The sequence below is a fragment of the Thamnophis sirtalis genome, unplaced genomic scaffold (genome assembly GCF_051295495.1).
Source record: "Thamnophis sirtalis isolate CommonGarterSnake01/CBP01778 unplaced genomic scaffold, rThaSir2_p1.2 scaffold_6, whole genome shotgun sequence".
Classification (NCBI taxonomy): Eukaryota; Metazoa; Chordata; class Lepidosauria; order Squamata; family Natricidae; genus Thamnophis; species Thamnophis sirtalis.
This window is the reverse complement of record NW_028261386.1, coordinates 117,447,780-117,475,645: the sequence shown is the minus strand read 5'-3', so window position 1 is coordinate 117,475,645 and position 27,866 is coordinate 117,447,780. Positions and strand designations below refer to the sequence as shown.

General features: G+C 39.5%; 1 protein-coding gene across 1 annotated transcript; it reads left to right on the top strand.

The window, feature by feature from the left end:
* Positions 1-26,624, top strand: LOC106546277 (uncharacterized). Its single transcript, XM_087719156.1, has 9 exons — positions 1-255; positions 939-1,231; positions 2,621-2,676; positions 6,161-6,299; positions 8,539-8,666; positions 9,753-9,888; positions 13,917-14,094; positions 21,285-21,504; positions 25,892-26,624. The coding sequence occupies exons 1-9, from the start codon at positions 1-3 to the stop codon at positions 26,608-26,610; spliced, it is 2,124 nt and encodes a 707-aa protein (XP_087575282.1). The 3' UTR covers positions 26,611-26,624.
* Positions 26,625-27,866: the final 1,242 nt, after the last annotated feature.

The window sequence follows — 27,866 nt, the reverse complement described above, 5'->3', positions numbered from 1 at the left end:
ATGCCTGCAGCAATAAAAGAGACCCCAGATGTCAGCCTCATCAATCATACAAATCAGAAAAAGGTATTATCAGGCACGGAGAAAAACCACAAAGATCTACACATACCTGCTTGTTTCAGGAAACTCTCCCAAGAAGAGCCTAAGAAGACTTTTCCACACACGAAACAAGTTGGGAATTACCTAGTAGGCAAAGTGATCAACAAGGGCTCTTTTGCAAAAGTGATGGAGGGACTGCACATTCTCACTGGGGAGAAGGTAATCTGAGCATGATTAGATGAACCTGATTAGCAACTGCATTCATCTCACATTAGCATGTGATAATTCATGAATTCTCCCCTCTTTTCTTGTTTGCTCATAGCTTTATAATAGCTCAACTATGGTAGTGATGCACAAGTGACAAGTATAAAAGTAATTCACTGACTTACTTTTCTCAAGTTCCTAAATAGCTTTGGAAGATAAGGGCATATTTCATACAAAATATGCTCTATAGGTTTGACTGTACTGTGAGTTTCCCCCAACTGGGTGATTCTGCTGATGTTTGAGTATCTCTAGAGCATTTCAAGGGAAATTAAATAATCTGTGAGTGCAGTAATAGCAGACTTGTTCAGTCCCCCGTGGAAATGTCTGCACTCAAGTTATCTATAAGAAATGTACAAAATGATATCTGAACATGTACCTACAAAGATGTTTGCTAAAACACTTACCTACGGCTCAAACATTACCATAGAATTGCATATTAATTCAAACAATGGCCTAATTTCATCGCTGGTTTTAAGAATTATACATTTTTCTTTCAGTAGTCCGGATCTAATATCTGAATGCCATCCGTAGCGATAATCAGCCATTGCTGAGCTTGCTTATTTATATTTGCAAAATGTTGCCAAATTACGGTGGGAATTACCTGTATCATGAAGGATTCATTCATTTCTGTGGTTTAGGTAGCCATAAAAGTTATTGACAAGAAAAAGGCTAAGCAAGACTCATACGTTTTAAAAAATATGAAGCGGGAGTCTCGGATACATCAGATGATTATGCACCCTAACATAGTTCAGCTGTATGAAACTTTGGAGACGGAGAACTCGTATTACATGGTGATGGAGCTGTGCCTTGGGGGGGACCTCATGGACCGAATATGTGAGAAAAAGTGGCTAGATGAAGAAGAAGTAAAGGAATATACGAGGCACATCATGGCTGCTGTTGACCATCTTCATCACTATGGCATTGTCCACAGGTATGACGCTACTGTTTCTTTTTAAAGTCCCGGTTGGAGGATAACATATTTTACAGGGAGTTCTTGACTTATGGGCACAATTGAACCCAACATTTCTGTTGCTAAGCGAAATGTTTGTTAAGTGAATTTTGCCCCATTTTATGACTTTTCTTGCCACAGTTGTTACGTGAATCACTATACTTGTTAAATACCACTTTATAATGCCTTGGTAAGGCTACACGTGGAATACTGCATTCAGTTTTGGTCACCACGATGTAGAAAAGATGTGGAGACTCTGGAAAGAGTGCAGAGAAGAGCAACAAAGATGATTAGGGGACTGGAGGCTAAAACATATGAAGAACGGTTGCAGGAACTGGGTATGTCTAGTTGAATGAAAAGAAGGACTAGGGGAGACAGGATAGCAGTGTTCCACTATCTCAGGGGCTGCTTCTCCAAAGCACCTGAAGGTAGAACAAGAAGCAATGGGTGGAAACTAATCAAGGAGAGAAGCAACTTAGAATGGAGGAGAAATTTCCTGACAGGTACTCCTCACCTTACGACCACAATCGAGCCCAAAACGCCTGTTCTTTGTTATGTGAATTTTGCCCCATTTTATGATCTTTCTTTCCACAATTGTTAAGTGAAGATCGTATGAAGCGATCACGTGACTGTAGGACGTTGCAATCGTCATAAATATGAACCAGTTGCCAAGCATCCGAATTGAGATCACGTGACCATGGGGATGCTGCAAGTGTGAAAAATGCTAATGTCACTGTTTTCAGTGCCAATATAATTTTGAATGGTGAAGAAATGAACTGTTGTAAGTTGATAACTACCTGTACATTGCTGGAAAAAATTAACATTGCCACACTGTCTTGTGAAAAGCTTGCATGCAATCAGTAAGATTTTCAGGAAGAAAAATATATACAGTATGTTTGTACTATTACATTTGAATCTATTTGAAATATTATAAAGAATAATGAATACTATACATATTTTGAAGCAGAATTTCTGACTCATACTAAAATATTAAATAAATCAGAGGCAGAAATTGAAATAATTTTTCAAGATTAAGAGAGAGAAGGAGAGAGAAGTAAAGTAGATTGTGCCTTAAAGCTCTTAAGAGTTCCGCAGGGCATTATGGACCAATTGTTATTTTTTTAGCCTAATGTGTCTCCTAGTCACTGTTGTGAGATCCCCGAGAAGAGCTATTTGCTTCCAGAACTCAAGCAGATATAAAGGCCATGTGTGTGATGTATGTGTGAGATGCAATAAATTAGAGACCTATCAACTATATTCCTATTAATATCATTAAGCAGGCATATTGTGAAAAACCTCAGTTATTGATATCTGCAGCGCAAATCTTATGTTTCAAGACTGCGTATTTACTTTCAGTTCTTCCTTCTTTAGAGATCTGAAGATAGAAAATTTTCTTCTGGATGAAAACAACAGCATTAAAATTGTTGGTAGGTACTGTAAATATGAAACTCCTGTTGATCGTTTCGCAGCAATGTGTCCTGTAAAGTATTTGCAACATGTAGATTTATGTCTTCAGTTAATTGGGGAATTTGGATGGTTTTGTGGATTCCTGAGTGGGTTTTGATCAGCCCTAACCCTTGGTGCAAGTTGATGCGCCTGCTCACACCGTTGTTGCAAGTGAAAGATCACTCCATGGCTTCTCCACAATTCCCTGAGTCCTTCCTACCTCTTAATTATTATACGCACAACTTCTGGCAGAGAATATCTGCCACAGATGCTGTTTCATATTAACTGAGGAGATTGAGCTGAAATTCAAGGTTCATTTTCCCTCAGATATGATGAACAATATCTGCAGAAACTCTCTAGATCAATGGTAGTCAACCTGGTCCCTACCACCCACTAGTGGGCGTTCCAGCTTTCATGGTGGGTGGTGGGTGGTTTGCTGTAACTCTGCTTTGTAAATTTTATAAAGTAAAGTTACTTCCCTACTTTATAAATCACCATTACTGTGGAACCAGTGGGCGGTTAGAAAATTTTACTACTAACAGTGAGACAAAAGTGGGCGGTAGGTATAAAAAGGTTGACTACCCCTGCTCTAGATGATGTGCTAAAACTTCTTTTTCAAAATGTTGGATGTGCTGGAAAGAGGAAAGTACATAAGGGCCATACTGCTTATTCTTGGTCTTTCCATTTTTCTCTTCTTCCTTTTGTTAGGAAGAAAAAAATGTTTACTACTTTATACATTACAGTACTTTTCCTCATTTTTGCATGAGTTTGGATGGGTGAAATGCAGACATATGTTTCCTTTTAAAATGTCATCACCTGCACAATCTAAGAAGCGTCTATGACAACTTGCCATGGCCAACTCTCTGTGGCCAACTCATCACAGCCAACTTGTTGCAGCCAACGCGCAATGTCCAATTCACTATGGGACAATTTGCTGTGGGAAAGAGTCATGGCTGCTTCTAAATTGTTCAATTCTACCTGCTTTTTTAAAGGAATGTATTAATCTGAATGAATTCCAGACCTGTCTAAAATCTTTATTTAAATGCTTTACTATGAATATTGTAGGGATGTTATCTTGTTCTTCTACCACTGGAATAGACATTAAATAAAACAAGTATGTGAACTGGACTAAAGTAAGGATTGTTGACATGAGAATTTAAGCAATCTACAGGCATAGATTGACTTTAATGTTAATTTTTTTATTTATTAAATTTATATAGCCGCCCATTGTACAAAAAGTAGAATTGTACATTTAAAAAAAATCCTTATACTTTAATGTAGCACATCCTTTTTGCCACTAAAGGAAGGCCATCAAGCCTTCCTTTAGTGTAATCTTAATGTACATACCTCTCCTAAAAATCTAAAAACTGGAATGAACATGTCTACAGAAATTTTCAGTCATTCGGAACTTCAGCAATGTTCCCTCTAATTTTTTTTCAGTGTGAGCGGAAAAGTATAGTGTTTGAGCGGCACATTTTCATGCCTGAGCACCTGAATTTTTTTCACAGATGTCACCTAAGACAACAACAAAATCAGTGTTATTTGAAACTCAAAGTTATGTTTATTCAAAGTACCCGCTTAATTAAAAGTGTTATATAATATCAGTATCACTTAACAACGGTCCTGCTTAGCAACCAAAATGTTGGCTCAGAAACTCTGGCATTGAAGCACGCAAGTCTTAAAGCTGTCAAGTTACAAGACCCTTGCACCCCTAACCCTTTAGGGAAAAAAACCCCAGGGGTCTTCAAACCTGACAGCTTTAAGCCTTGTGGACTTCAACTCCCAGAATTCCTCCTCCAGTCATGTTGCAGCAACGTCATCTGCGTGGATCTGCTCCATCTTCGTTTTTTTTCACAGGAGGTAGGGCTGCTGCTGAAGATGCCAACGAGCCCCCACCGCCACTAGAATATGCATTTGTTTAGCATGACATAGAATAGTCTTTCAACCAGAAGTATGGAATAAAAGAGAGACTGATAAATATTAAAAAAAATAAAACCAAAAAGCAGCTATTTATTCGAGTTCTAGATAAACATTTAGTTCAGATTTAATAGTGTTTCAGAGATGTGGCTGTCAGCTATTTGTGTATGTATGTTATTATTATGGAAGGTTAGATGAGATTTCACCAACATTATTCACCCCTGATTAATGCATTCATTCTAATAATCGAGTCTGACTCTGAATTACAAATCTATGTCTGAAGAATCTGGGTTAAGTTTTGGATTGGAAATTTGGGGAACATGAAAGTTTATGCATAATTTTTGTAATTTTTTCATTGGGTCTTAATAATGATTTTATTCATTTGGGATTTTTTTCACAGGCTTAACACAGCTCTAATTTTGTCATTAGGAGCAATGTAACATTGGCCACTAATGTATTGTATGCAGGTTGCCTTAGAAGGTAATATCTTTTGTATAGTAGGAACTTAAGATAGGCAGACTTCATACAGATAAACAATTGAGAAATATTGTTCTTTTTAAAAAGCAGTGTTAATTGCTGCACCTTTCTCATATTAAGTATATTAGCTCAAGTTCATGTTAGGAAAAACTTTCAGTCTTAAAGGTTTGGTGAGGAGAAATCCAAAAATTCTTTTAAAGAATTTAAATTAAATTTGAGGCTACCTCTGCTTTCGCTCTCCCTCCCTCAGTTGTGCAGCAGCGGCAGCTCTCAGCCTACGGCGGCAGCGTCACACAGGCTGTGGAAGGAGGAGGAGGAGGAGGAGGAGAGAACCAAAGAGAGGCTTTTACCGGGTCTGCGCCCCACAGCCAGGACCGTCCTTGCACCTCAAGCCGCGTTTCTTCCTGCAAAGCCCTTCGGGCAACCCGAGAGTTCCGCTTGACACCAGAAGGGCTTTGCAGGAAGAAACGCAGCTTGAGGCGCAAGGACGGTCCTGGCTGTGGGGCGCAGACTCGGCAAAAGCCTCTCTTTGGTTCCCTCCTCCTCCCGCTCCTTCCACAGCCTGCGTGACGCTGCCGCCGTAGGCTGAGAGCTGCCGCTGAAACAAGTTTGGGGAGGTCTTTTGCGGGCGGCCAGTTCTAGCCACCCGCAAAGGACTTCCCCACGTTTGCTTTGAAAGAAACCTCTGCGCGGCAGTTAGAAACCTCTGTGCGGGGGTTTCTTGCCATGTGCGCGGCTGCGCACGCGCGCACCTTAGAGGGAACAGTGAACTTCAGAACTGAAGAAACTTCTTGGATGAGAAGTGAAACAGCTTCAAAGAAAAACTGGAATGAATACAAATGAACAATACACTGAAACTTTGGGGAAGGAGATTTATTATAATGACGTGACTAAAAAGTTCTTCACACTTCCTCTGGATTCTGTTTACATCTTCCCAAAGCTCACAATTTGGGAAGCCTTGTTTTAGAGCATTCTTGAAATCTATTTTCTGTATGATTAAAGCTGTTAGAGTTTGTCATGCAGATCTTTAAATTGGTTTTTGTTTTTGTTTTGGCCTATTTGTTTCTTCAGATTTTGGACTGAGCAATATCATAAAGTTTCAGGGCCTTTCCCAAGAACTGTTAAACACCCAGTGTGGGAGTCCAGCTTATGCAGCCCCAGAACTCTTAGCTCATAAGAAATATGGGCCAAAAGTGGATGTCTGGTCCATGTAAGTAGATTACGAATATTTCTATCTCTCCTTCAGCACTTTTAGGGAGACAAAGTGCTGTATAATGTCAGTAGCATTATAACTATGCATAATGGGAACTGTTTTCTCTCTGTTACATCACCTAAAAATCTAATTTACCAGGAGTGAGAAGATGAGCTAGAATAATAAAATACAAGGAAAATAAGCATGCTACTCCAAGATGTTGTTATAAAAAAAGTCAAACTTGGACAACATAAACACCTATCCGACCAATTGTTTTTATTTAAAGAGAGGGCTTAATGCAAATCAGTGTAATATGTCAGTATGTTTACTTTGGGGATCTAAAGAGCTCTTGATAATCCTTGCCAACACAACAGATCATGAAGTCATTTAAAAATGTACAGAGACCTTAAATACTACTGTAGAAATAATATTGTAAGAAATATTAAATAATGTTATGAAAACTGAAGCCGATAAAAGGTATAACGTATCCAGAACTTCTACAAGGCTACGCTATAGACCAGTGTTTCTCAACCTTGGCAACTTGAAGATGTCCGGACTTCAACTCCCAGAATTCCCCAGCCAGCATTCGCTGGCTGGGGAATTCTGGGAGTTGAAGTCCAGACATCTTCAAGTTGCCAAGGTTGAGAAACACTGCTATAGACATTGAATCAAAAAAGAGGAATACCCTGAAAGGGTTAATGCCATCGTACCCAGAGGTGAAATGCTACTGGTTCTGACCGGTTGGGTGGAACCGGTAGCAAAAAATGCTAAGGTTTGCCCCAACCGGTAGCAAAAAAAAAAAAATACTTTAAAAAGTGGAAAAAAAAGGTTCCATGACACTCAGCTATGCCACACAATCGTCGGCAACTTTTCCCCCACTTTTTAAAACATTTTTTTACTACAGGTTCCAGAAAATAGGTAGTAAAATATGCTTTAAAAACTGAAAAAAAGCTTCTGACGATTGTGCAGTACAGCTGATTTCGCGGAACTTTTTATTCACTTTTTAAAGCATTTTTTTTACTACAGGTTCCGGTCGCGCCTATCAGCTGTGAGCCGCACGATCATCAGAATCTTTTTTTCACCCACTTTTTAAAGCATTTTTTTCCTGCCGGTTCGGATGAATAGACAGGGAAAAAATGTTTTAAAAAGTGAGGAAAAAGGTTCTGATGATTGTGCGGATCAGCTGTGAGCTGCCCTATTTAAAGCATTTTTTTCCTGCCTATTGAACCAGCAGGGAAAAAATGCCTTAAAAAGTAAAAAAGGTTGGCCATGTTGGCTGCCCAGTCACATGACCCTTCCACCAAGCCACGCCCACAGAACTGATGGCAAATAGAAATTAGATTTCACCACTGATCATGCCCAGGTTTTATTTTTATATGAAGGAATGGAGAAGAGAGAAAACTGTCTTTTCTAGATTTGGTTTTGGCTTTTCTTGTTTTATTGATGTGTGTAATAAATCATGACCCGACAAATGCGCGCCCGACAACAGCGCACCGACAAAACCGTGGCGATAAAACCGCGATGTCAACAGCGCGCCCACAAAGGCGCGCCGACAAAAGAGCAGTGACAGAAGCGCGATTACGGTTAAGGTAAGGTTTAGGATAAGGGTAAGAGTTAGGGTTAGGTTCAGGGTTAGGTTTAGGTTTAGGGTTAGGGTTAGGGTTAGGGTTAGGGTTAGGTTCAGGGTTAGGTTCAGGGTTAGGTTCAGGGTTAGGCTTAGGGTTAGGGTTAGGTTTAGGGTTAGATTTAGGGTTAGGTTTAGAGTGCGCTTCTGTCGGTGCGCTGTTGTTGGCATGCTTCTGCGTTCATTCGTCGGCGCGATTTTGAACTCATGGTTTTTTCCCCGCGGTTTTGTTGCCGTGCTTTTGTCCAGCGCGCATTTGTCGGTGAACCGTAATAAATGGCTACAGCAAGGATCCCATGGACTGGCACTGGTCCATGGCATGCCAGCAATCGAACCATGTAAACAAACAAAGTCCTATCTGTGGGTGCAGGCAGCATGCAAAACCACATCCCCTCCAGTCCATGGAAAAACCTTTCTCCATGGAACTGGTCCCTGGTGCCCAAAATATTGGGGGCCACTGGGCTACAGTATATAAAAGCAGAAATATAAATTGTTGCTTTTTGTAGGAAATAACTCATCCATTTTTGCTTGGTATAGCAAGTCCCAGTGATGAACAGGTTTGATGCACAAAGGGAGGGGCGAATGAATAGAGTCATCTCCATAGCCATTCTGTTTTGTCTTCTCCTTGGACAGAGGAATCAGCACATTTGCCATGCTGACTGGCACTCTGCCTTTCACCGTGGAGCCATTTAATATCAAGCAACTTCATCTCAAGATGGTTAATGGAGAAATGAATCCCATCTCTCCCAACATTTCCTCTGGTAAGGGATGGTTTATTTTATATTTTAATATAAAATATGGCAAATATAAAACCTGCTGTTTTAGATTATAGCCAGCGTGGCCATTGGCCAGGCTGGTTCGAATTCTGGAAGTTGTAATCTAGACACATCTGGAAGAGACCAAGTTAAGACAGGCTTGCAGTATATTGCAGCAATTTCTGTGTAACATATCAAGAACATCCATTTGGCACAGCTCTTCCTCAGGACGATGACTGACTGATTGAATTTCTACCCTGTCCTTTCTCTGAGAGTTCTAAATAACCTGCACAGAAGACTTTTTATCCACATAATGACAGTCAAACCTGGCTGACAAAGAGTGAGGAACTCCAAGTCACCAGTGAATTCTGTGATTTGAACATGGTCATTGCAGTGCAGGGACAGTATAGGAAGCACTGGATAATCCTGATAGTCCAGCTGCTGTCACCAGCTGAAATAGCTGATGAATCTCTTCTGGATTGGCTTATTATTCACAATAATGAGCATTACATTCATCCTATAAATAACAAATCAATAAATGACAAAATAATCAAATGGTTTAAATGGAAGTGGCCCAAGGCCTGGGAAAATAGAATAGATTTGAATGTAGTCCATTTTTTCCCCTTTTCTTTTCCAAAACGTTAACTTTTTTCAAGTAGTGTTGGCCTTTTGCCTAAGTTTAAGCAAAGAATAAAATGCTGTGATTCTTCAGTATTTGAACTGGATCATTTGTCCATGATAATATTGAAGAATGGCTGTGGGATTTCTGGAAAGATGAGTAGACAAAAGTGCATTAGTGAGAAGGTATGTTTTGCCTCTGTATGAAAGCCAATGACAAGAATAGGTCTATTAAAAGAATATCATTGGAAGTGAATAGCTTGCCCCTCAGAAATTTAAATTCAGCAGTGATTTCTCTGATGTCAGAAATGTTGACTTTGGTTATTTTTCTTCCATGATGTTGTTGTCAGGAAAAGTGCTTCATTAATTCTCCCTATTTGTTGTTTGAGGACTCTGTAGGCTGTTTCAAAAAAGCAATGCCACCTAATGAATTTGCTATAACAACAACTCTGGGTTTTTAAAATTTGTTCACAGGAGCTGTTCATTTTATGCACTCTTTGCTTCAACCTGATCCCACAAGGCGGCCTACTGTTAAAGAGGCAATGCAAGACAAATGGTTAAATGATAGTAATATCAGCAAACCACCAAATGCATTCATATATAGAAATAGGTAATTATTGCAAGTTTGTCATACTTGATTTCTTCATTTTCAACAGTAATGAATTTGCTTGAAAAGGCTCTTTGGTCATGTGGTGAAAGTGGCTTCTGACCATACCTTTCAGGTCCCATCATCCTGCCACACTTGAAGTATTCTGTTTATGGGCTGCAGAGGTGGGTTCCTACCGGTTCGCACCTATTTGGTAGAACCGGTTTGTCAAATCTACTGGACCGGTTAGAAGAGGTTCCACCAGTGGAACCTCTTTTCACCCGGAAAGCAGGCCACACCTACAGAAGAGGTTCCAAAATTTTTTGAAACCCACCACTGCTAAAGGGTTAGGGGTGCAAGGATCTTGTAATTTGACAGCTTTAAGACTTGCATGCTTCAATGCCAGAGTTCCTGAGCCAATGTGACTGGAGGAGGAATTCTGGGAGTTGAAGTCCACAAGTCTTAAAGCTGTCAGGTTTGAAGACCCCTAGTTTTTTTTCTAAAGGGTTAGGGGTGCAAAGATCTTGTAACTTGAGAGCTTTAAGACTTGCATGCTTCAATGCCAGAGTTTCTGAATAGCTACTTGGACCGACCTGAATACTAATTCATAATTTCATATCCGGTTACATGGGCTGCAAGCCACTCCCATCTGGTCACATGGGTGGCAAGCCACTCCCACAAAGGAGGCCACACCCACAGAGTAGGTTTGAACAATTTTTGAAACCCACCACTGATGGGCTGTGTAGTATTTCCTGTTGCGTCATCCACTTTCCTGAAGAAAGGCGATGTCTTGTCCTGATTTCTTTTAAGAACAACTTGTGAAAGAGATGAGCCTTTTACAATCTGGGCATAATTTTATTTATTCATTTATTTAGATTGAAAAGCATATCTAATTTCAAATAACTCCAAGCTCTGCACCTAATAAAAATCAGAACAATAAGAGAAGCAGGTCATAAGCATCCAAAAAACCCATTACTCCAGTTCTACTTTCTTTGGGAGAGGGGGTGGGGGTGTTACAGCCAAAGAACAGCAATTATATCTCCTTCTGAGGAGATAAAACAGAAATACAATTAATGATTTAAAAAAAAACAATTTAAGAGAGAATAAAACTTCTCCAGAATAATGATAACTAGCTGGAATAAGACATTTGGCTCTCAAAAAATCATAAATAGTTCTTCAAACACCATTCTAACCTATAACACTACGTGGAGATTCAGGCACAGTTATATACAGATGAGGTCTGAGGCTCAAAAAATTTGGGATGATGCAAAACTTTAAATTCTGCACAAAGATGCAAACATTACTAGGAACAATTGCCAGAATCAAGCAAGTTCAGCACCCAGAAAATAAAGCAGAACATCTGGATTAAGAGATCTAGTTTACTGATCAGTGATTTAACACTTACTCTAAACTCTGTTAAGTGTTCAACTCTGTTTCTTTCAGATTCCCAGTTATTTATTAGAGACTTAGGAACATTTCATCATGTACTTGGATCATCCTTGGGCTGACATGACCCATTTGAGTTGGGATGAGGTGGGATCCTACTGGTTTAACAACCAGTTTGCTGAATGCACAGTTTACAGAAAACTCACCTTCCACATTACTGTTGGTGAGGAAAACAGCTGAGGCGTGGCAATGTACACTGCCACGCAGATCAGCTGGGCTTTGGAAAAGGAAATATAGGTGAGTAAAGCACAGGGGCGGACAGACAGGCCCACTTCAAAGTTGGAGCAAACCAGTTCACTCCCAGCTGATAGTCGGAGATACCCGTTCGCCCGAACTGGTCCAAACCGGTAGAATCCCATCTCTGTTCTCATCTCTATTGTCCAGACAAACCAAATGAGAAACCTTTGGTTCCCCATTCCTGAATTAATAGAACATTGACCTACTATCCGGTATTCTACTTTCTTTTATCTGAGAAGACCAATATGGTCTTCTGGGTGCTGTTTTAGCCATCATCTTCTGGCACTGCCATCTCTTCCTCTGAGAAACAATAAAAAGATTGGTCCCCCTTTCTCACATCTCAGAGCCCTGGTGGTGCAGTGGTTAAAGTGCAGTATTGCAGGCAAACTCACAGCCAGGAGTTCAATCCTGATAGGGCTGAAGGTTGACTCAGCTTTTCATCCAAGGTCAGGAAAATGAGGATCCAGATTGATGGCAGCAATATGCAAATAATGCTTCTGCATTGCAAATCGTCCATAGAGTGATGTAAAGTGCTATAGGGCAATATATAAGCCTAAATATATAAGATGAAGACTCAAATACTTTGGCCACCTAATGAGAAGGAAGGACTCACTGGAGAAGAGCCTAATGCTGGGAAAGACTGAGGGCAAAAGAAGAAGGGGACGACAGAGAATGAGGTGGCTGGATGGAGTCACTGAAGCAGTCGGCGTGAGCTTAAATGGACTCCTTGGTGGTGATGGTGGTAGAGGGCAGGAAGGCCTGGAGGAACATTGTCCATGGGGTCACAATGGGTCGGAAACGACTTTGCAACTAATAACAACAACATAAGCCTGAATGCTATTGCTACTGCTGCTCCACTTAATTCTTCCCCTCACATGTGCCTCATTCTCTCTCTCTCTCCAAAAAAGACAAGATGGGGCTGGAAACTTTCTTCCTGTTTTTGCTCAAATCATATGGCTATTCTTATTCCCTCCTATTTGGATGCTAGGATTCTAAAAAGGCAATGTTTTTGTTCTCTTTAGCGCAAAGGAAGAGCCTATGGCCCATCTCCCATAGATGTGCTTGCATTTGAAGTCAATATGAATTTTCCTGCCTGCCTGTTGTGTGACATCTCTCATGTATTGGAGATACCTGAGGGCTTGAAGCAGGGGTGGGTTTCTCGCCCCGTTCCAACCGGTTCGGTTGGAACGGGGCCAGCGGCGTCCTCGTGCAAGCGTGCGGTGCACGCATGCGTAATAGCGTCTGTGCGATGCTCCAGCTGTTCCTGGAGGATCGCGCAGGCGCTGTATGCGTCCTGCGCATGCGTGGAAGCGCAGAACTCATCAAAACCGGGTAAGGAGCGCGGGCGGATGGGTCCTTCGCCGTTCCCGGAAGTTACTTACTTCCGGGTTCGCCGACCAACCAGTTCGCAGGGACCGCCACGAACCGGTTGAAACCCACCCCTGGCTTGAAGGATGTGTATGAAGGCAGGAGCGCTCTGCTTTAATAACAGTGACACAAAATATAGTCTAAGTTCGATGATAAAAAAACGTTCTTAGAAAGAAAAATAGAAACTATTTGGGATGAACCTTGTGAGTAAGGTTAAGATGACCTTGATAAAAATATGTGAGAACTGTTTCCTAGGTGAACCGGGATGAAATATTTTTAAACTCCAGAATAATGAGAAAGCCTCCCTGAAGTATAAAAAGAAGGGAAGGGATAGCACAATCAAACTTGCAAGTTCTGTTATTCTAACTAATCCCAATAAAAGTAATTTTAGTCTTCATGTGGAATTAATTTCCTGGCCTGGCCTATCTAGCGGGACAGACATTAACAGCTCATTTAGCAGTTTCTATTATGACAATGAGTCATGAAATGTATTTCCACAGTGCTAAAAATCCACTTTAAGCATTCAAAAACTCACGTCGAAATGTTGTAACTTCTAGAAACTGAGAGATTTCACCCTGAAGTCCTTGGTGAATCCTTGTGTTCAGTGGTCGGCTGCAAATATTCTTACTACTGGTTCGGGCGCACTCCTGCGCGTACTCGCACACAACACTTCTGTTCATGTGCAAAAGCGTCCAGACGGGTGGGCGGAGCATCCCACCACTGTTGCTACCAGTTCGGCTGAACCAGGCTGAACCGGGAGCAACCTACCTCTGCTTGTGTTGCTGCTGTGAGGGTTTGCCCCAGATAAATTTAGAACAAATTGTGTTATGTGGGGTGGGGGGAACTGATTGGAAAACCTGGTGAACTCAGGGAGGATTTTTCAGACTAAATTTTGACCAGAATTATAGCACAATTTTTTCTGCTGTAGAAGAATATAGCTCAGTTTATTGCGGCAACTTGAGTCAAAGAGATTTGCCTATCCCATAACCTCTTCTTTTCAGGCTTCGCCCAAATGAATTGAATCCTGTGGTCTTGAGTTACATGACAGAAATAATGGAGTCCAACCTTTCAGATGTTGTGACTGTCTTGATTAAAAACAAGCCATCTTCCATCATGGCTACATATTACTTATTGCTGAAGAAATTAATTAGGTATCAGAGAGAACCCAGGACTGAAAAGGTAAGATATGACTTCATGGCATCTTTAAATTAATTAAGGAACACAGTTTGCTTATATCTTGTCGATAGTCTGTTTCATTATTTATACAATATAATTTATATTATATAATATATTATTTATATTGTATATTTATTGTGTTAAGTCACATTATTTAAATATATTATATTTACATATAATATAAATAGGTTATATTTATATCATATCTAATTAATTAATTAATTATATAAATAATTCTACTATTATGAAATGTAGGGCTAGCAGGGCTGATCATCTGGAGAACCTGAAATTGTAAAAAGAAATAAGTAACCTGACTAGAAGTGGATTAAACAAACTGGGTGAGCCTAGCAACTCAATCTGTTGTTAAGGTGATATCTGAAAAGGGATTTGCTTCTTTTCATATTGCCATGCATGAGGTCAAGCCATGTGGTTAATGTACAATCCTGTCCAGATTATCCATGGGGTGGACATGGCTCAGAGGATCTTTTCCCTAAAAAAAATAGAGTGGTGCAGTCTGCTTCAGTTGCATTTGAGATTATTTTAGAGAAAGCTGATAGAATTTCCAGGAAGCAAACCTTTAAGATATTCTAGTTGGCCAAGAATGGATACAAGTTGACAATCTGGTTCTGATTTGTCTATATTAGCATCCTTCTGTTGGATTACCAATGAAGATATACCTGAATTCAATCCTGATCATTAAAACCATAATTACAGACATGTAGGGGTTTTTTTTTAGCAACAAAGATGGGTCATCAATGGCTTCTTCCAGAATGATTTAATCTACAGCCTTGCTATTGTTGGAAGAAATATCCATCTGGTTCATTCCAAGCTGGGAAAAAGGCACTAGAAATAAAATGGCAGCTGGAGGCTGATTAGAAAGATGGTTTAATGGTGAAACAGAACTACATGGATGGTCTTCAGCAGCTGACCACACAGAGTTGAGAGTGGGTTTTTTTTATACATTCTCTTGGGCTTTGAACTTGAACTTTCTGTTCCTGTGCAAGAACAAGTATTCTATCGGCTGTTGTCAAATTCCTATGGGGTCATGTTTGTCTGAGCTCCCAGGCTTGGATGAAGTTTGCTGGTTGATGCAATGTCCTTAGGAGATTGTGCCATGTGGTGAGCTCTGCTGCTAAATGTGTTAATCCTATTATGTCCTGGAGAGTCATGTATTATCCCATCACCACAGAGCTGGAGGTCTTGTAGATAGGCTGGCCCAGTCTTTCTTAATGGGCACCAAATATCTGCTTTCTGTCTTTAAAACGTGTTTCTTCTTTAGGGACATATAACAGTCTGGCTTTTTAAATATTTCTTAAAATATTTCATTCTTCTAGGTGGGGTGTAGCTTCCCACAATATATTTCAATATACCATGATTGGACTTCCATACAAGCTTGCCAGTTATAATGCCCCTAGTACGTGGAGTGTGTTTGGCCGGAGCCGAGGTGGCGCAGTGGTTAAGGTGCAGTACTGCAGGCCACTTCAGCTGACTGTTATCTGCAGTTCAGCGGTTCTAATCTCCCCGGCTCAAGGTTGACTCAGCCTTCCATCCTTCCGAGGTGGGTGAAATGAGGACCCAGACTGTGGGGGCAATATGCTAACTCTGTAAACCGCTTAGAGAGGGCTGAAAGCCCTATGAAGCAATATATAAGTCTAATTGCTATTGCTATGTCTAGATTATGGGAAATATGGCCCTAATACCTCTAAAAACACGAGGTTTGAAGAAGGTTCTAATAGATTATTCTTGGATCTTTTCTTTAAAATAATTATTCTGCTCTCACCCATCTTCAAAAAGACAAGCTGTTGATAAACAAGAGCAAAGCAGGCCTATTTGTACAAATGTGAATTTAAAATGGGTTTTCTGTGGCAGTATTTATAGAAAATCATTTTTTTAATTTCTATTTTTTAAAAAAAATATCCAAAAATACTGCCTTATGATAAGGAAAATAGCTACCTTATTTACACATATGAAGATTAAGTTCTTGTTACTTAAGGTAATAAAAAAAAGCCAAAGCATCCTTCAAATCATGCTTAATACTTAGAGGTTTTACGGATGTGTTTACATAATTTACTTGGTAGCATTATGGATATCGTTGCTACTGCTTTTGTCTATGATGTTTTTCAAATTTCTAATCTAACATATAACTTAAGTCCCCAGCAACTTCAGGAAAATTTTATAACCACTACGCAACTGAGAAACTATTGTAAGATAGCTGTAACTGACACTAGCTCATTGGCTGCCAGCTTGTCACCACCAAGTCAATTCTGTCAGATATTAGAATGCTGCTATCATGTTCCCCCTAGTCTTTCTTTTCTCTACACTAGCCAGACACAATTTCTCTAACCGATCTTCATATGTTTCAGCCTCCAGGCCATTAATTGCCTTAGTTGCTCTTCTTTGTACTTTTTCCAAAGTCTCAACAACTTTTTCATAGTGTGTGGCAGCAGGCTATGATAAACTACTCCTGAATCTTATAAAGAAAATCACATGAATAGAAATAGAAATAACTTGTAAAGTACTTTCTCATCCCTTTTATCCTTTCTCACACATACTGAACATATTCATAGCATTTATTTTCTGGCATAGATAGGAGATCTGCAAACTCCTGTATGGATTGTAAAATAAAATATGATATGAAGCACATTTAATATTCAAGTATAGAATCCCTGACTGTCTTAGAGGTAGAAATGAAAGTGGAAACTTAGATGTTCAGAACTGAAATTGTCTATATCTTTCCATTATTCATATGATTACTGTTGTGACTCAGCAGAAGTTTGCTGTGAGTTGAGTCGGGATGCAAGATTAACAATGCAGCTGGGGCTCATTAGTGGTGTCTTCTGGTGATAAAAGAACGGATGGTGCCACGCCCTGATTGCAGGAGTCAACGTTCAACGTTCATTGATCATTGGTCGTGGTTTGTTTGTGAGAGACACTTGGAGAAGTGATTTGTTTTGTAAGAGTTTTGTTTTGCATTCTGTTATCTTGCCAGAGACTTTATTTATGTTTATTTTTGGGCTCGCAGCCTGTTTGAGCCAAGGACTGATAAAGTTCTTTCCTTTTAAGTTTGTCTGCCTGTCGTCTGTTAACGAGCGAAGGAGGGGGGACAGAACAGATTACCATTACTGATCTATTTCCCATAGTCCATATTATGTCGGCAAGAACCAACATAATAAAAATTCAGGAATGATTTCTCCTCCATTTGTAACTCCTCTCAATATTAATTGTAGACATTTCCCTTGTGAATCTATTGCAACTTGCACTTTTTTTTAACATTGTCATAAATATTTTGTTACTTAAATTTTACGCCCTTTGTGAAAGCTGGGTAACTGAATTTATTTTCTCCCTGACATTTGTTTATGTTATTACTGTTAGCAGTTAATTCATATTATCAAGTTGTCAGAAGAGAAATAACCTTATACATTCATCTTGATTGTTCAAGGAGCTGCATTAATGAAATGGTTATCACTGAAAAATAATTCCCTAGAATGAGGCTGATTTTTCTTAGCCCTTTGAATCAATGCAGATAGAATCATATTCAACCACTCATTCAGACAGTTAAAAATATTTAAGTTCTATAGCCCATTAACATATTTCAATACACTAATGCTGGATGTAACCATAATCTCTTGGTTTCAAATGTTCAAACATACTTTTAATTGAAGCATAGAACTGTAAGTCATAATGGCTATCAAATTCAACTTTCTGCTCAGTACAAAATAAATGTAAACACCATCTTCACCATCACTATGGACAATTAACTTACTTATTCCACTTACTCTTTGAGTAGAATCTATCTTCCTGCTGACCTGGCTTTCCTCTTCTTTTTCATGTACTTGAAGAATGCTATCATATCCCTCCTCCCATTATTCTTCCCTTCTCAAAGGATAAAGTACTTTTAGGATAGTAGCACCAAACTGCTCTTAGGTGTTAGTCTACAGCCCCAACTTACTCCCCATCAATCTCATTTTCTTGAATTTGCTCTAGGTTCTCTGAATCTTTTAAAAACATGTTATTCAAATCTGGTTGTAGTACCGTATTTTCACCCATATAACCCGCGGGTTATATGCGGTTTTTACATGCACAGCGCCCCCTGCGGGTTATATGCGTGGGCGGGGTATACGGAAAATATTTTACACGATCGGAGGCTTACACGATCGGAGGCTTGCTTCTTTCTCCGTTTCTTCCCCCACCCCGATCTCAGCTGTTTCCTTCTCCTCCGTTCCTTTCCTCTTCCCCAGCGTGCGCAGGCTTCTTTCTCCGTTTCTTCCCCCACCCCGATCTCAGCTGTTTCCTTCTCCTTCATTCCTTTCCTCTTCCCCAGCTTGCGCAGGCTTCTTTCTCCGTTTCTTCCCCCCCCATCTCAGCTGTTTCCCTTCTCTTTTACTCGTCGCGGGTTATATGCGTGGGCGGGTTATATGCGTTGGCGGGGTATACGGGAAATATTTTACACGATCCGGAAAACCCGCGGGTTATATGCGTGTGCGGGTTATTTGCGTGGGCGGGTTATATGGGTGAAAATACGGTACTTGAGATTGGTTCTGACCAATCACTGCAGAGCAATGACTTCAGTCTATTGGAATATAACATCCATCAGTGGAACAGACTTGTTTTGTCACTCCATCTGGCTGTCAAATCCACTCCAGAATGTGATGACACCTTTTATCATAAAGGTGGGTTCAGGAGGAAGAACAATTTAATCAGAACTCTGCCTCTGTAAAGCCAGCTGTTTACACAAGAGTGTCATCTGTGCATATGAATTGTCCATATCACTTTTTTTTTGCTTAGTTCCAAAGAACTGTAGTATGAGTGTTGAGAAAATGTGATTTCTCACACTAGATCTGGAAAAGGATATCTGATTCTCCTTCATCATCTAAGTGTTGTGCTATGTTCTGCTTGTCCAATAAAACTCTCCTCTGGAAAAACCCTGAAGGTTTAATATACTAAAGTTATATCTCACTCTTTATAATCTTGACTGCAAACAGCTGGTCACAAAAGTGACCATGGAGATTCTTAGTCATCCAGGTCATGTTTGTCCCCAAAGTGCTTTTTCAAGAGGCAACTGAACTTTCTTGCATTGAAAGAAAGTCTAGTCCAGTTGCCTGTTGAAAAAGCACATTTGGGTCTCATCACAAAAGATTTTGTTTTAGGCATGACTTTTGATGAGAAAACCCTACTGTAAATTTGGCTCTGAAAAGACTATGAACAACACAGAGGTTTTTTTTTCCCATGACCATGTTTGAACCATTAATTATACATATAAAAGAAGGGCCTGTTCTGTTACACACTGTGATTTCTCCAAGCAACTTGCATTTTATGACATTTGTTTTAGAAAGAACAGTCTAATGCCATCCAAAACCATCTAGATCAGTTTTACAGAAAAGTTATTGCCAAAGAACTTCCTATCCAGATGCTTAACCAATTAGTTCTTTTGAATCCAGTTCAGATGGACAGTAAATAAAGTGACTGTAAAAATCTTAAGATGAACCTTGGATTTCTTAGGTAGGAGTGTATAAAATTCTGAGATAGTCTTTGACTAAGTTGGCTAGAACGCTTACGTTATCTCATATTCACCTCCAGCCCTGATGTAGTAGAGAGGGAGCAGTGCATTTTTTTTTCAAATGTTACAAAAATTGTTGAAGCAATTGTTGGGGGAAAAAAACCTCAGTTTTGATACAGAAAAGTTTCTAATTCTAGGTAGCTCTCTTCTTTCCTGAAGTCACAAAATGCACTCAAAAGTGCATATGCTATACATATTGTATATAATGCATGTATATTATATATGCAAGTGCATACAAGTGTGTATTACTGTATATTTAATTAGTTTTAGTTAGGTTGTTGAAGTGCAATGGGCATTGAAGTTTAGTACTACAAAAGCCAGCTGTCAGGTCAAATTAATTACCCTGTTTCCCCGAAAATAAGATCTCCTCAGATAATAAGCCCAAATCGGACTTTTGAGCGCATGTGCTAAAATAAGCCATTCCCTGAAAATAAGCTCTCCCCAAAAATATTGCAGCAGCCATGAGGTGACCATGCTTGATGCCTCCTGCACATCAAAAATAATAAGACCTCCCCGAAAATAAGGCCAAGCACTTATTTTGGGGGTCAAACAAAAATAAGACGCTGTCTTATTTTTGGGGAAACGTGCTATGTAAATATGCCTAAATTATAAATCTGCCTCAGCCTCTGAATGTAGAAATATCAAGTATGCCTGAAAAGGATAGACAGTTTATTCTCAATCTTAGAAACTTAAGATTTATGTCTGTGGAGATTCTCAATCATCCAGGTCATGGTTATTGCAAAGGTGTTTTTTCAAGAGGCAACTGGATTTCCTTTGTTTTTCCTTGAAGATGTTTTGTTTCTCATCCAAGAAGCTTCTTCACTTAAATCCTTCTATCCTCCACCATTCAGTCAGAACAGAAGAAGCTTCTTGAGTGAGAAACGAAATGCCTTCAACAAAAACAATGAATGTTCAGTTGCTTCTTGAAAAAGCACCTTTGAGGTTTAAGATATATGGACATCAACTTCCAGAATTCCCCAGCATGCTGGGAGTTGGTCCATATATCTTACAGTTGCTAAGTTGAGAAACACTGGTCTATAGTAGAAGCAAGTCACCAGTTTTCCAATTCTGGGAAAAGAGATTGAGAAGTGCCTGGGGAATATAATCTAAATCCATTAGGTAGGGAGGGTTATCTGAGAAATGGTATTGAGATTATTTTATCCACCTTGATCTATTTAATTTTGTAATTTTTTGTGTATCAATGTAAGCTATAATCTGTCTTGTGAGGAAACAGAAAGTTAGCCTATTCAGTTAGATAGAAATAACAATAATCTATTACTTCCAATACTAGTTTTCATAGAATTAAAAAAAAAGATGCCTGAATTAACTTATCACTTTTCATCTTCTTCTTTTTTTACTTCCCTTTACACTGAGAAGCAATTTGGGGTAATGGTTAAATCATCAGATTTAGAAACTAGGAGACTGTGAGTTCTAGACCTGCTTTAGGCCAAAGCCACCCAAGTTGGGTGACCTTTGACTAATCCCTTTCTCTCAGTTCTAGGAAAGAGGCAATGGCAAATCACTTCTGAAAAAGTCTTGCTAAAAAAAGCTGCAAGAACCTGTCCAGGAAGTCTTGAAAAACCTGATTGAATGAAAGAAAACAAAAATAATATTACTGTGTCTGATGTGTCTACAGAAAGAACCTGAACCAGAAAAGCTTCACGTTGAGCATCCGGGAAGCCTAAGTCAAGATGCAGATGTTCCAGTTTTACAGAAAACAAAAATGGTTGCAACAGAAAAATGGAAAAGTGGCAACAATAAAGCATTTCATTCCACTCTCAGCTCAAAAATGCCATATGTTACCAAGGAGGATGACATTGCAGTTATTCTTGAAAATCAAGAAATCTTACCACAAGGTAATGTGTACTGCTCTTTTTGATAGCCTGGGGATATTATAAATGTATAACAGTGGCATGGAACAAGACTTCTAACAAAAGACAGAAAATTAACATTTTACACTTGTCAAAATATTTTCTGATTAAGGGTGAGGAAAAATTTAAAAAACGGTAAATGTTTTAATGCTTGAAATTAATATTTTGAGTATGTCTAACTAGGTTTTGTAATGTATGAGACCCTGATAAAATGTGAAAGGGACTTGCATGTAGAAGTTAATGGCAAGGATCCTAACCTCAGTTGAATGTGCTGTTTAATGCTTATGTTATCTCATATTCACCTCCAGCCCTGATGTAGTAGAGATGGAGCAGTGCATTTTTTTTTCCAAATGTTACAAAAATTGTTGAAGCAATTGTTGGGGGGGAAAAAACCCCAGTTTTGATACAGATGGGCTCATCAGAAAAGTTTCTAATTCTAGGTAGCTCTCTTCTTTCCTGAAGTCACAAAATGCACTCAAAAATGTATATGCTATACATATTGTATAGAATGCATATATATTATATATGCAAGTGCATACAAGTGTGTATACCGTATATTTAATTAGTTTTAGTTAGGTTGTTGAAGTGCAATGGGCATTGAAGTTTAGTACTACAAAAGCCAGCTGTCAGGTCAAATTAATTACCCTGTTTCCCTGAAAATAAGATCTCCTCAGATAATAAGCCCAATCGGACTTTTGAGCGCATGCGCTAAAATAAGCCATTCCCTGAAATGGAGCCCATTATTTCATTCATAGTTGCTTTGTACTGATAGCAATAAAGGTCAGTTGTTTGTTTGTCTAAAGGTTAAGCTACAGACTTTCATAAGAGACAAAAACACAGAAAAATAATGTAAACAATGTTATCGGAGTACAGTAGCATTATTTTGAAATTTGTTGTTGTTGCTATTGTTTTTGCAGTCTTGAATTGCTTGATAAATCTCCATGATTCTCCGAAACTTGCCAGCTTTGTAATATGAAAAGGACATTAGAAACATTGGGTTGGATCCAAATGTTTATTCCACTGATGGGAACTTCTGGAATAGTTAAATTTCTTCAGCAATCTACATTGTTTTCTTTTCATTTATGAAATCACTTCAGGGTTTGAAGTGACTTATGCAATTTCAGCAATGGATTACATTATTCTCTACTTAGTGAAAAACATTTTTCAGTGGATCAAATGCTTTCAACTACGGGAGGGAGGATTTTTATACCTGGGAATACTTCGCTGGATCCAATCTATGATTTATGGGAAACACAGTGTACTCTGAGAATAGACAGAGTCTTTAGATTTATAATCCTCCATTCAGAATTAGAAACAACAACAAAATATTTCTTCACTTTTCACTCCAAAGAACCTAGAAAAACTTTTCCTTCCGGGGGTGGCTTGGTGGTGGTCAAGTGACTGGGTGGGCATGGCTATGTAGTCAAGTGACTGGGGGGAGTGTCAAAAAACAGAAACTCACTTTAACAATGTCTTGATGGAGCAGGGGGTTGGACTAGATGACCTCCAGGTCCCTTCTAGCCCGGATTGCTGTGCTCTTTCAAAGTATCCTCTGAAGTTGCATCTAGTGCCAGGTCTTTCCTCCTTCTCCCTTTTCCTTCCCTCCCTCCCTCCCTCTCTCTCTCTCTCTCTTTCTTTCTCCCTTCATTCCCTTTCCCCCCTTTCTTTCTTTCTTTCTTTCTTTCTTTCTTTCTTTCTTTCTTTCTTTCTTTCTTTCTTTCTTTCTTTCTTTCTTTCTCCCCACCCCCTGTTTTTGGCCTAGCAGGCCTCAGAAAACCCTCCTGGGCGCAAAAACAGACCCCAAATGCTAAAAAAAAGTTTTAAAAAAGTTCCTACCATCGCGCAGCACAGCTGATTGTCATCACTTTTTTTTTTACTTTGTTAAGCATTTTTTTACTACTGGTTCAGATGGCCAGTAGCAGAGGTGGGTTCCTACCAGTTCGCACCTATTCGGTAGACCCGGTTTGTCAAATCTACTGAACCGGTTAGAAGAGAGAGAGAGAGAGAGAGAGAAAACACATAGCCTGCAAGCCACTCCCACAAAGGAGGCCACACCCACAGAGTAGGTTCGAAAATTTTTTGAAACCCACCACTGACCAGTAGCATTTTTTTACCACAGGTTCAGGCAAACCGGTCCAAATCAGTAGCATATCACCGAGGGGTGGGTTCTGGCAGAGACTACTGCTGGTTCACTGAGGGGCGTGCCACGTGCTTGATGCACGATGTGTGCGCATGCACAGTACAACTACAATTGCTTTGCGCATGTGAAGAAGCAAAAAACAAGATGGCACCGCTGTAGGTGCCACCAGGAGAACTGGTTTGGGGACGTGGTAGGCCTCGATCACTGCCGGTTCCAGCAACCCAGGCCGCCAAGCTACTAAATCGGTCTAAACCAGTAGGAACCCGCCACTGATTTCACCCCTGCCTAGAAGGTTTTATGAACAATGTAAAGAGAAAAAAAACACCACACAGTTCAGTTATTGGTTTGTTTTAACCAAAACCTTCAAAATTTCCTAAGACAGGACAACAAAACTGCAGCAATATTAAACTCATTGTGGATTCATAGCAACATGTTGAGTATAGCAATAAAAAAAAAGCTGCACCTGGCATATCTACCAATCAATCCAGAATTTTATAGTCTTGTTAAAACCCTCAATGTCACATATTCTTTCAGTTGACATTTCTGAATAATGTTCAAAGGCAGTATGGAATAAAGAAAAAAAATACCCTTTAAGATAGACGAAAGCCCGTAAAGGTGCAATTGTCACAGTCGATTATACTGAGAACAAGGCAAACATTTTTGGTCAGAATTGCAGCTGTAGCAGTGGTGGGTTCCGGATCCCAGTGCAACCCATATGGTGCAACAGAGCCGGGCGTCCACATGAATGTGCGAAGTGCACACATGTGTACTTACCGCCCGTGACCTCTGCGATGCCTCTGTCATGCTCCAGCTGCTCGGCGGAGCACCGCACAGGCACCATATGCTCCGTGTGCATGCGCGGAATCCCCCAAAAGCTCAAATACCGGGTGGGCCCTCCGGAGCACCATACTGGAACAGTACCTGATGCTCCCAGCAGGCACCAGTACGCCTGTACCGGGGCGTACCGGTCACAGGCGAGTTGTAGGTTCAGAAATACTTCAATTCTATGAACTTGTTCTTCTTTGAGGAAGTGCTGTTCTGTCCAAAACTGATTCTACACACAGATTCCATCATTGATTAGAGGGAATTAATTAGTGTTTTTCTTGCCTGGGATTAAAAGAGCCAGAAGATAATAGACAAAACGACAAATTAACTTAAAAGGACAAACAACTTATAGAACTTCTTCGAAGGTTAAATGTCTGCCTGATGTGACAATTGCAAAAAAATTAGTTACTCAGCACAATGCAGCAAATTAGTTTCTCTCATGCTCTTACAACATTCCTTTAGTGGGAAAGGGAAATAGAATTAAACACCCTTTCCTTAACGCCACAGCCATGCTAGTTCTGAGGAGATGACAAGGTATGTTTACACACAACTGATTAATCAACAGATTTCTTCAGAATTTATTTGTAATCACTCTAATCCTATTCCTTGAAGTAGCAGCTCCTGAAATATGATGCATTGTTTAATAGAATAGAGCAGGGGTCAGCAACCCGCGGCTCTGGAGCTGCATGTGGCTCCTTCATCCCTCTGCTGTGGCTCTCCCTATCGCCAGTCAGCTCCACAATTGATAGAGTTAGAGTTAGGGCTTTTGGTTAGGACAGGTTGAGAAAAAGGGATGCCGTGCTAGGAGGAGACTATGGTGGGGGAACCGGATTTCCTGTTGTCAGAGGAAAAAGGATGCTGTGCTAGGAGGAGACTCTATTGTGCGGGAACTGGACTTCCAGTTGGCTCCAGAATTGAATGGGGGGCTTTTGTTTAGGACCTTTGTAACTCTTTGAGTGTTTAACGTTGCTGACCCCTGGAATAGATAATGAAAAAAAAAAAATCCTGACATGAGGCTAAATAATCATCCTCAATGCTTTGTTAAACAAAGCAAATTCTTGCTTGTTAAAATTTTAAAAAACCTTTCAAAATGTTGTAGTAAAGCTTAGATTTATATAACACCCCATAGTACTTTATAGCACTCTCTGAGCAGTTTACAGAGTCAGCATATTACCCCCAACAATTTGGCTCCTCATTTTACTGACCTCGGAAGGATGGAAGTCTGAGTCAAACTTGAGCCTGTCAGGATCGAACTCCTGGCTGTGAGCAGAGTTAGTCTGCAACACTGCATTCTAACCACTCCACCACCATGGCTATGATCCAGAGGCAAAGCAGATATTCTTATTTTGATGTTTATAGACTTTAAATTTTCATTACCTGATTTCATGTATTCTGTGTTTTTTTTAGCTTCCAAGTTCGCAGGCAGAGAATCTTCATGTGGGCCATTCAATGAGACACAACGTGAACCACAGGAAAATGGAGAAGATGTTAAAGATTGGCCAGAAGTAAGAAAATTGTATTTATTAGAAAAGCCACCTTCTCCTCTAAAAAATAACCCAAGATATGCTATGAATCACGAGACTGAAAAGTCTTCCATGTCATATATATGTAGACTAACACCAAGATCAACAAATGAAAACAGAATTGTAGATCAAGATCCTATGGTTTTTCCTAACACAAAAGTCAAAGATCTCTTGAAAGCAATGAATGAGAACCTTCTAGTTCCAAAGTGGCAACATCAAGAAAGAAAGAGTTCTGCTTTTCTGGTTATGGAAACACCTCAACTCTCACCTTTACCAAGATTGAAACCAGGTGCTACAAAGGATCATATTATAAAAAAGATCTCCTGGGTGGGATCATCACAACAGGAACCCATTGGCTCACCTTTTTTTGTTAGTGTTTCAAGACCACCAGTTTTCCCAGTAACACACGAACATACTTTCATGGTAAAAAGTTTGAGGAAATCTAAAGAAAAGGCCAATGACTTTTTTAAAAACGATAAAATAAAAAGAAACATTCAACTCAAATACACAACTAAGAATGCAGACCTAAATCTTCCCACATTATCTCCACCATATCAAACATCAGGAAAAAAGTCTGAGATTTTAAGGCTAGATTTTGCATAAACAAAATAATTACCCCCCCCCCCCCAAAAAGCATACTGATTGGAAAACAATGTACAAGTTCAGTAAAGAAACCGAGAACTTGTTGATTGGAAAAAGGGAAATGGGAAATAATTAGTTCACTGATTGTACAATAGATGCATCTCAGGTAATGAATAAAAAGGTTTGCACTTTATGACAAAGAAAAAAAGAAATAAGAAATTCATCCTTTGAAGAAGGTCAATGGTAAAAAAAAGAATAATATATTTTGTCTGGTAGATTCTGTTTCTGTCCTTTTATTCACACACAGAGAATGTGCCAAATAACTGATTTGTTTGATTATTTTTATTTTTTAAAAAATGTTGTACAATTGTACTTAAATGCAGTTAATTTATGACATTTACTGCTATAGGAATTTATATTCATAATGATATAGTGTATTCAGTGGTGGGTTTCAAAAATTGTTCGAACCTACTCTGTGGGTGTGGCCTTCTTTGTGGGAGTGGCTTGCCGCTCATGTGACCGGATATGAAGATGCCGATGACACTTGTCAGAACCACCTTAAATTACCTCACACACAGCACTGGCATGCATAAGAATATGATGTAAACTTGTTTTTTTTAAAGGCATCTTTGGTTTGCGTTAAAACAACTTCAGCACACGCAATGTTCTGATTGCACCACAAACGCAGTAGTCATCCTTACCTTTCACAGAGGCACTGAGTTTTATAAATATGAGCATGATAGTGTAGAATAATCACATCCAAGGACCAGTGGTGGGTTTCAAAATTTTTTGGAACCTCTTCTGTAGGTGTGGCCTGCTTTCCGGGTCCACTGGTGGAACCTCTTCTAACCGGTTCGGTAGAATTGAAGAACCGGTTCTACCGAATAGGTGCAAACTGGTAGGAACCCACCTCTGAGTGTATTCTAAAGGTTAAATATTGGCCAACACATTGTAAACTTGAGTATGTGACGTACTCAATCTCTACATATCAGTGGAAAATACAGAATACATACAGAATCTCCACATATCAGTAAGGTTTCCAGTCTTGAACTAAGAGACCCCTGTGTAAATACCTAGTTAGAATTCACAGTTAACACTACACAGTGAATTACATTTAAAAGGAATTTGTTACCATCCAAGTCTCTTCAATCAAGTTCAATACATAATTAAAGATTGATACAGTTTAGTATAGTTTAATACACGTTTGATGTGGGTTAGAATTAAAATCATATGTCATGCAAAAGCTTTAGAGTACAGCCATTAATCGGGAATCCATA

What these genes read in the sequence shown, in the direction of transcription:
- LOC106546277 (XM_087719156.1), top strand. Translation starts at nt 1, where the DNA reads ATGCCTGCAGCAATAAAAGAGACCCCAGATGTCAGCCTCATCAATCAT. An exon ending in AAAGTGGATGTCTGGTCCAT is followed by an intron (nt 6,300 to 8,538) that starts GTAAGTAGATTA and finishes CTCCTTGGACAG; the next exon opens with AGGAATCAGCACATTTGCCA. An exon ending in TCAAGAAATCTTACCACAAG is followed by an intron (nt 21,505 to 25,891) that starts GTAATGTGTACT and finishes TGTTTTTTTTAG; the next exon opens with CTTCCAAGTTCGCAGGCAGA.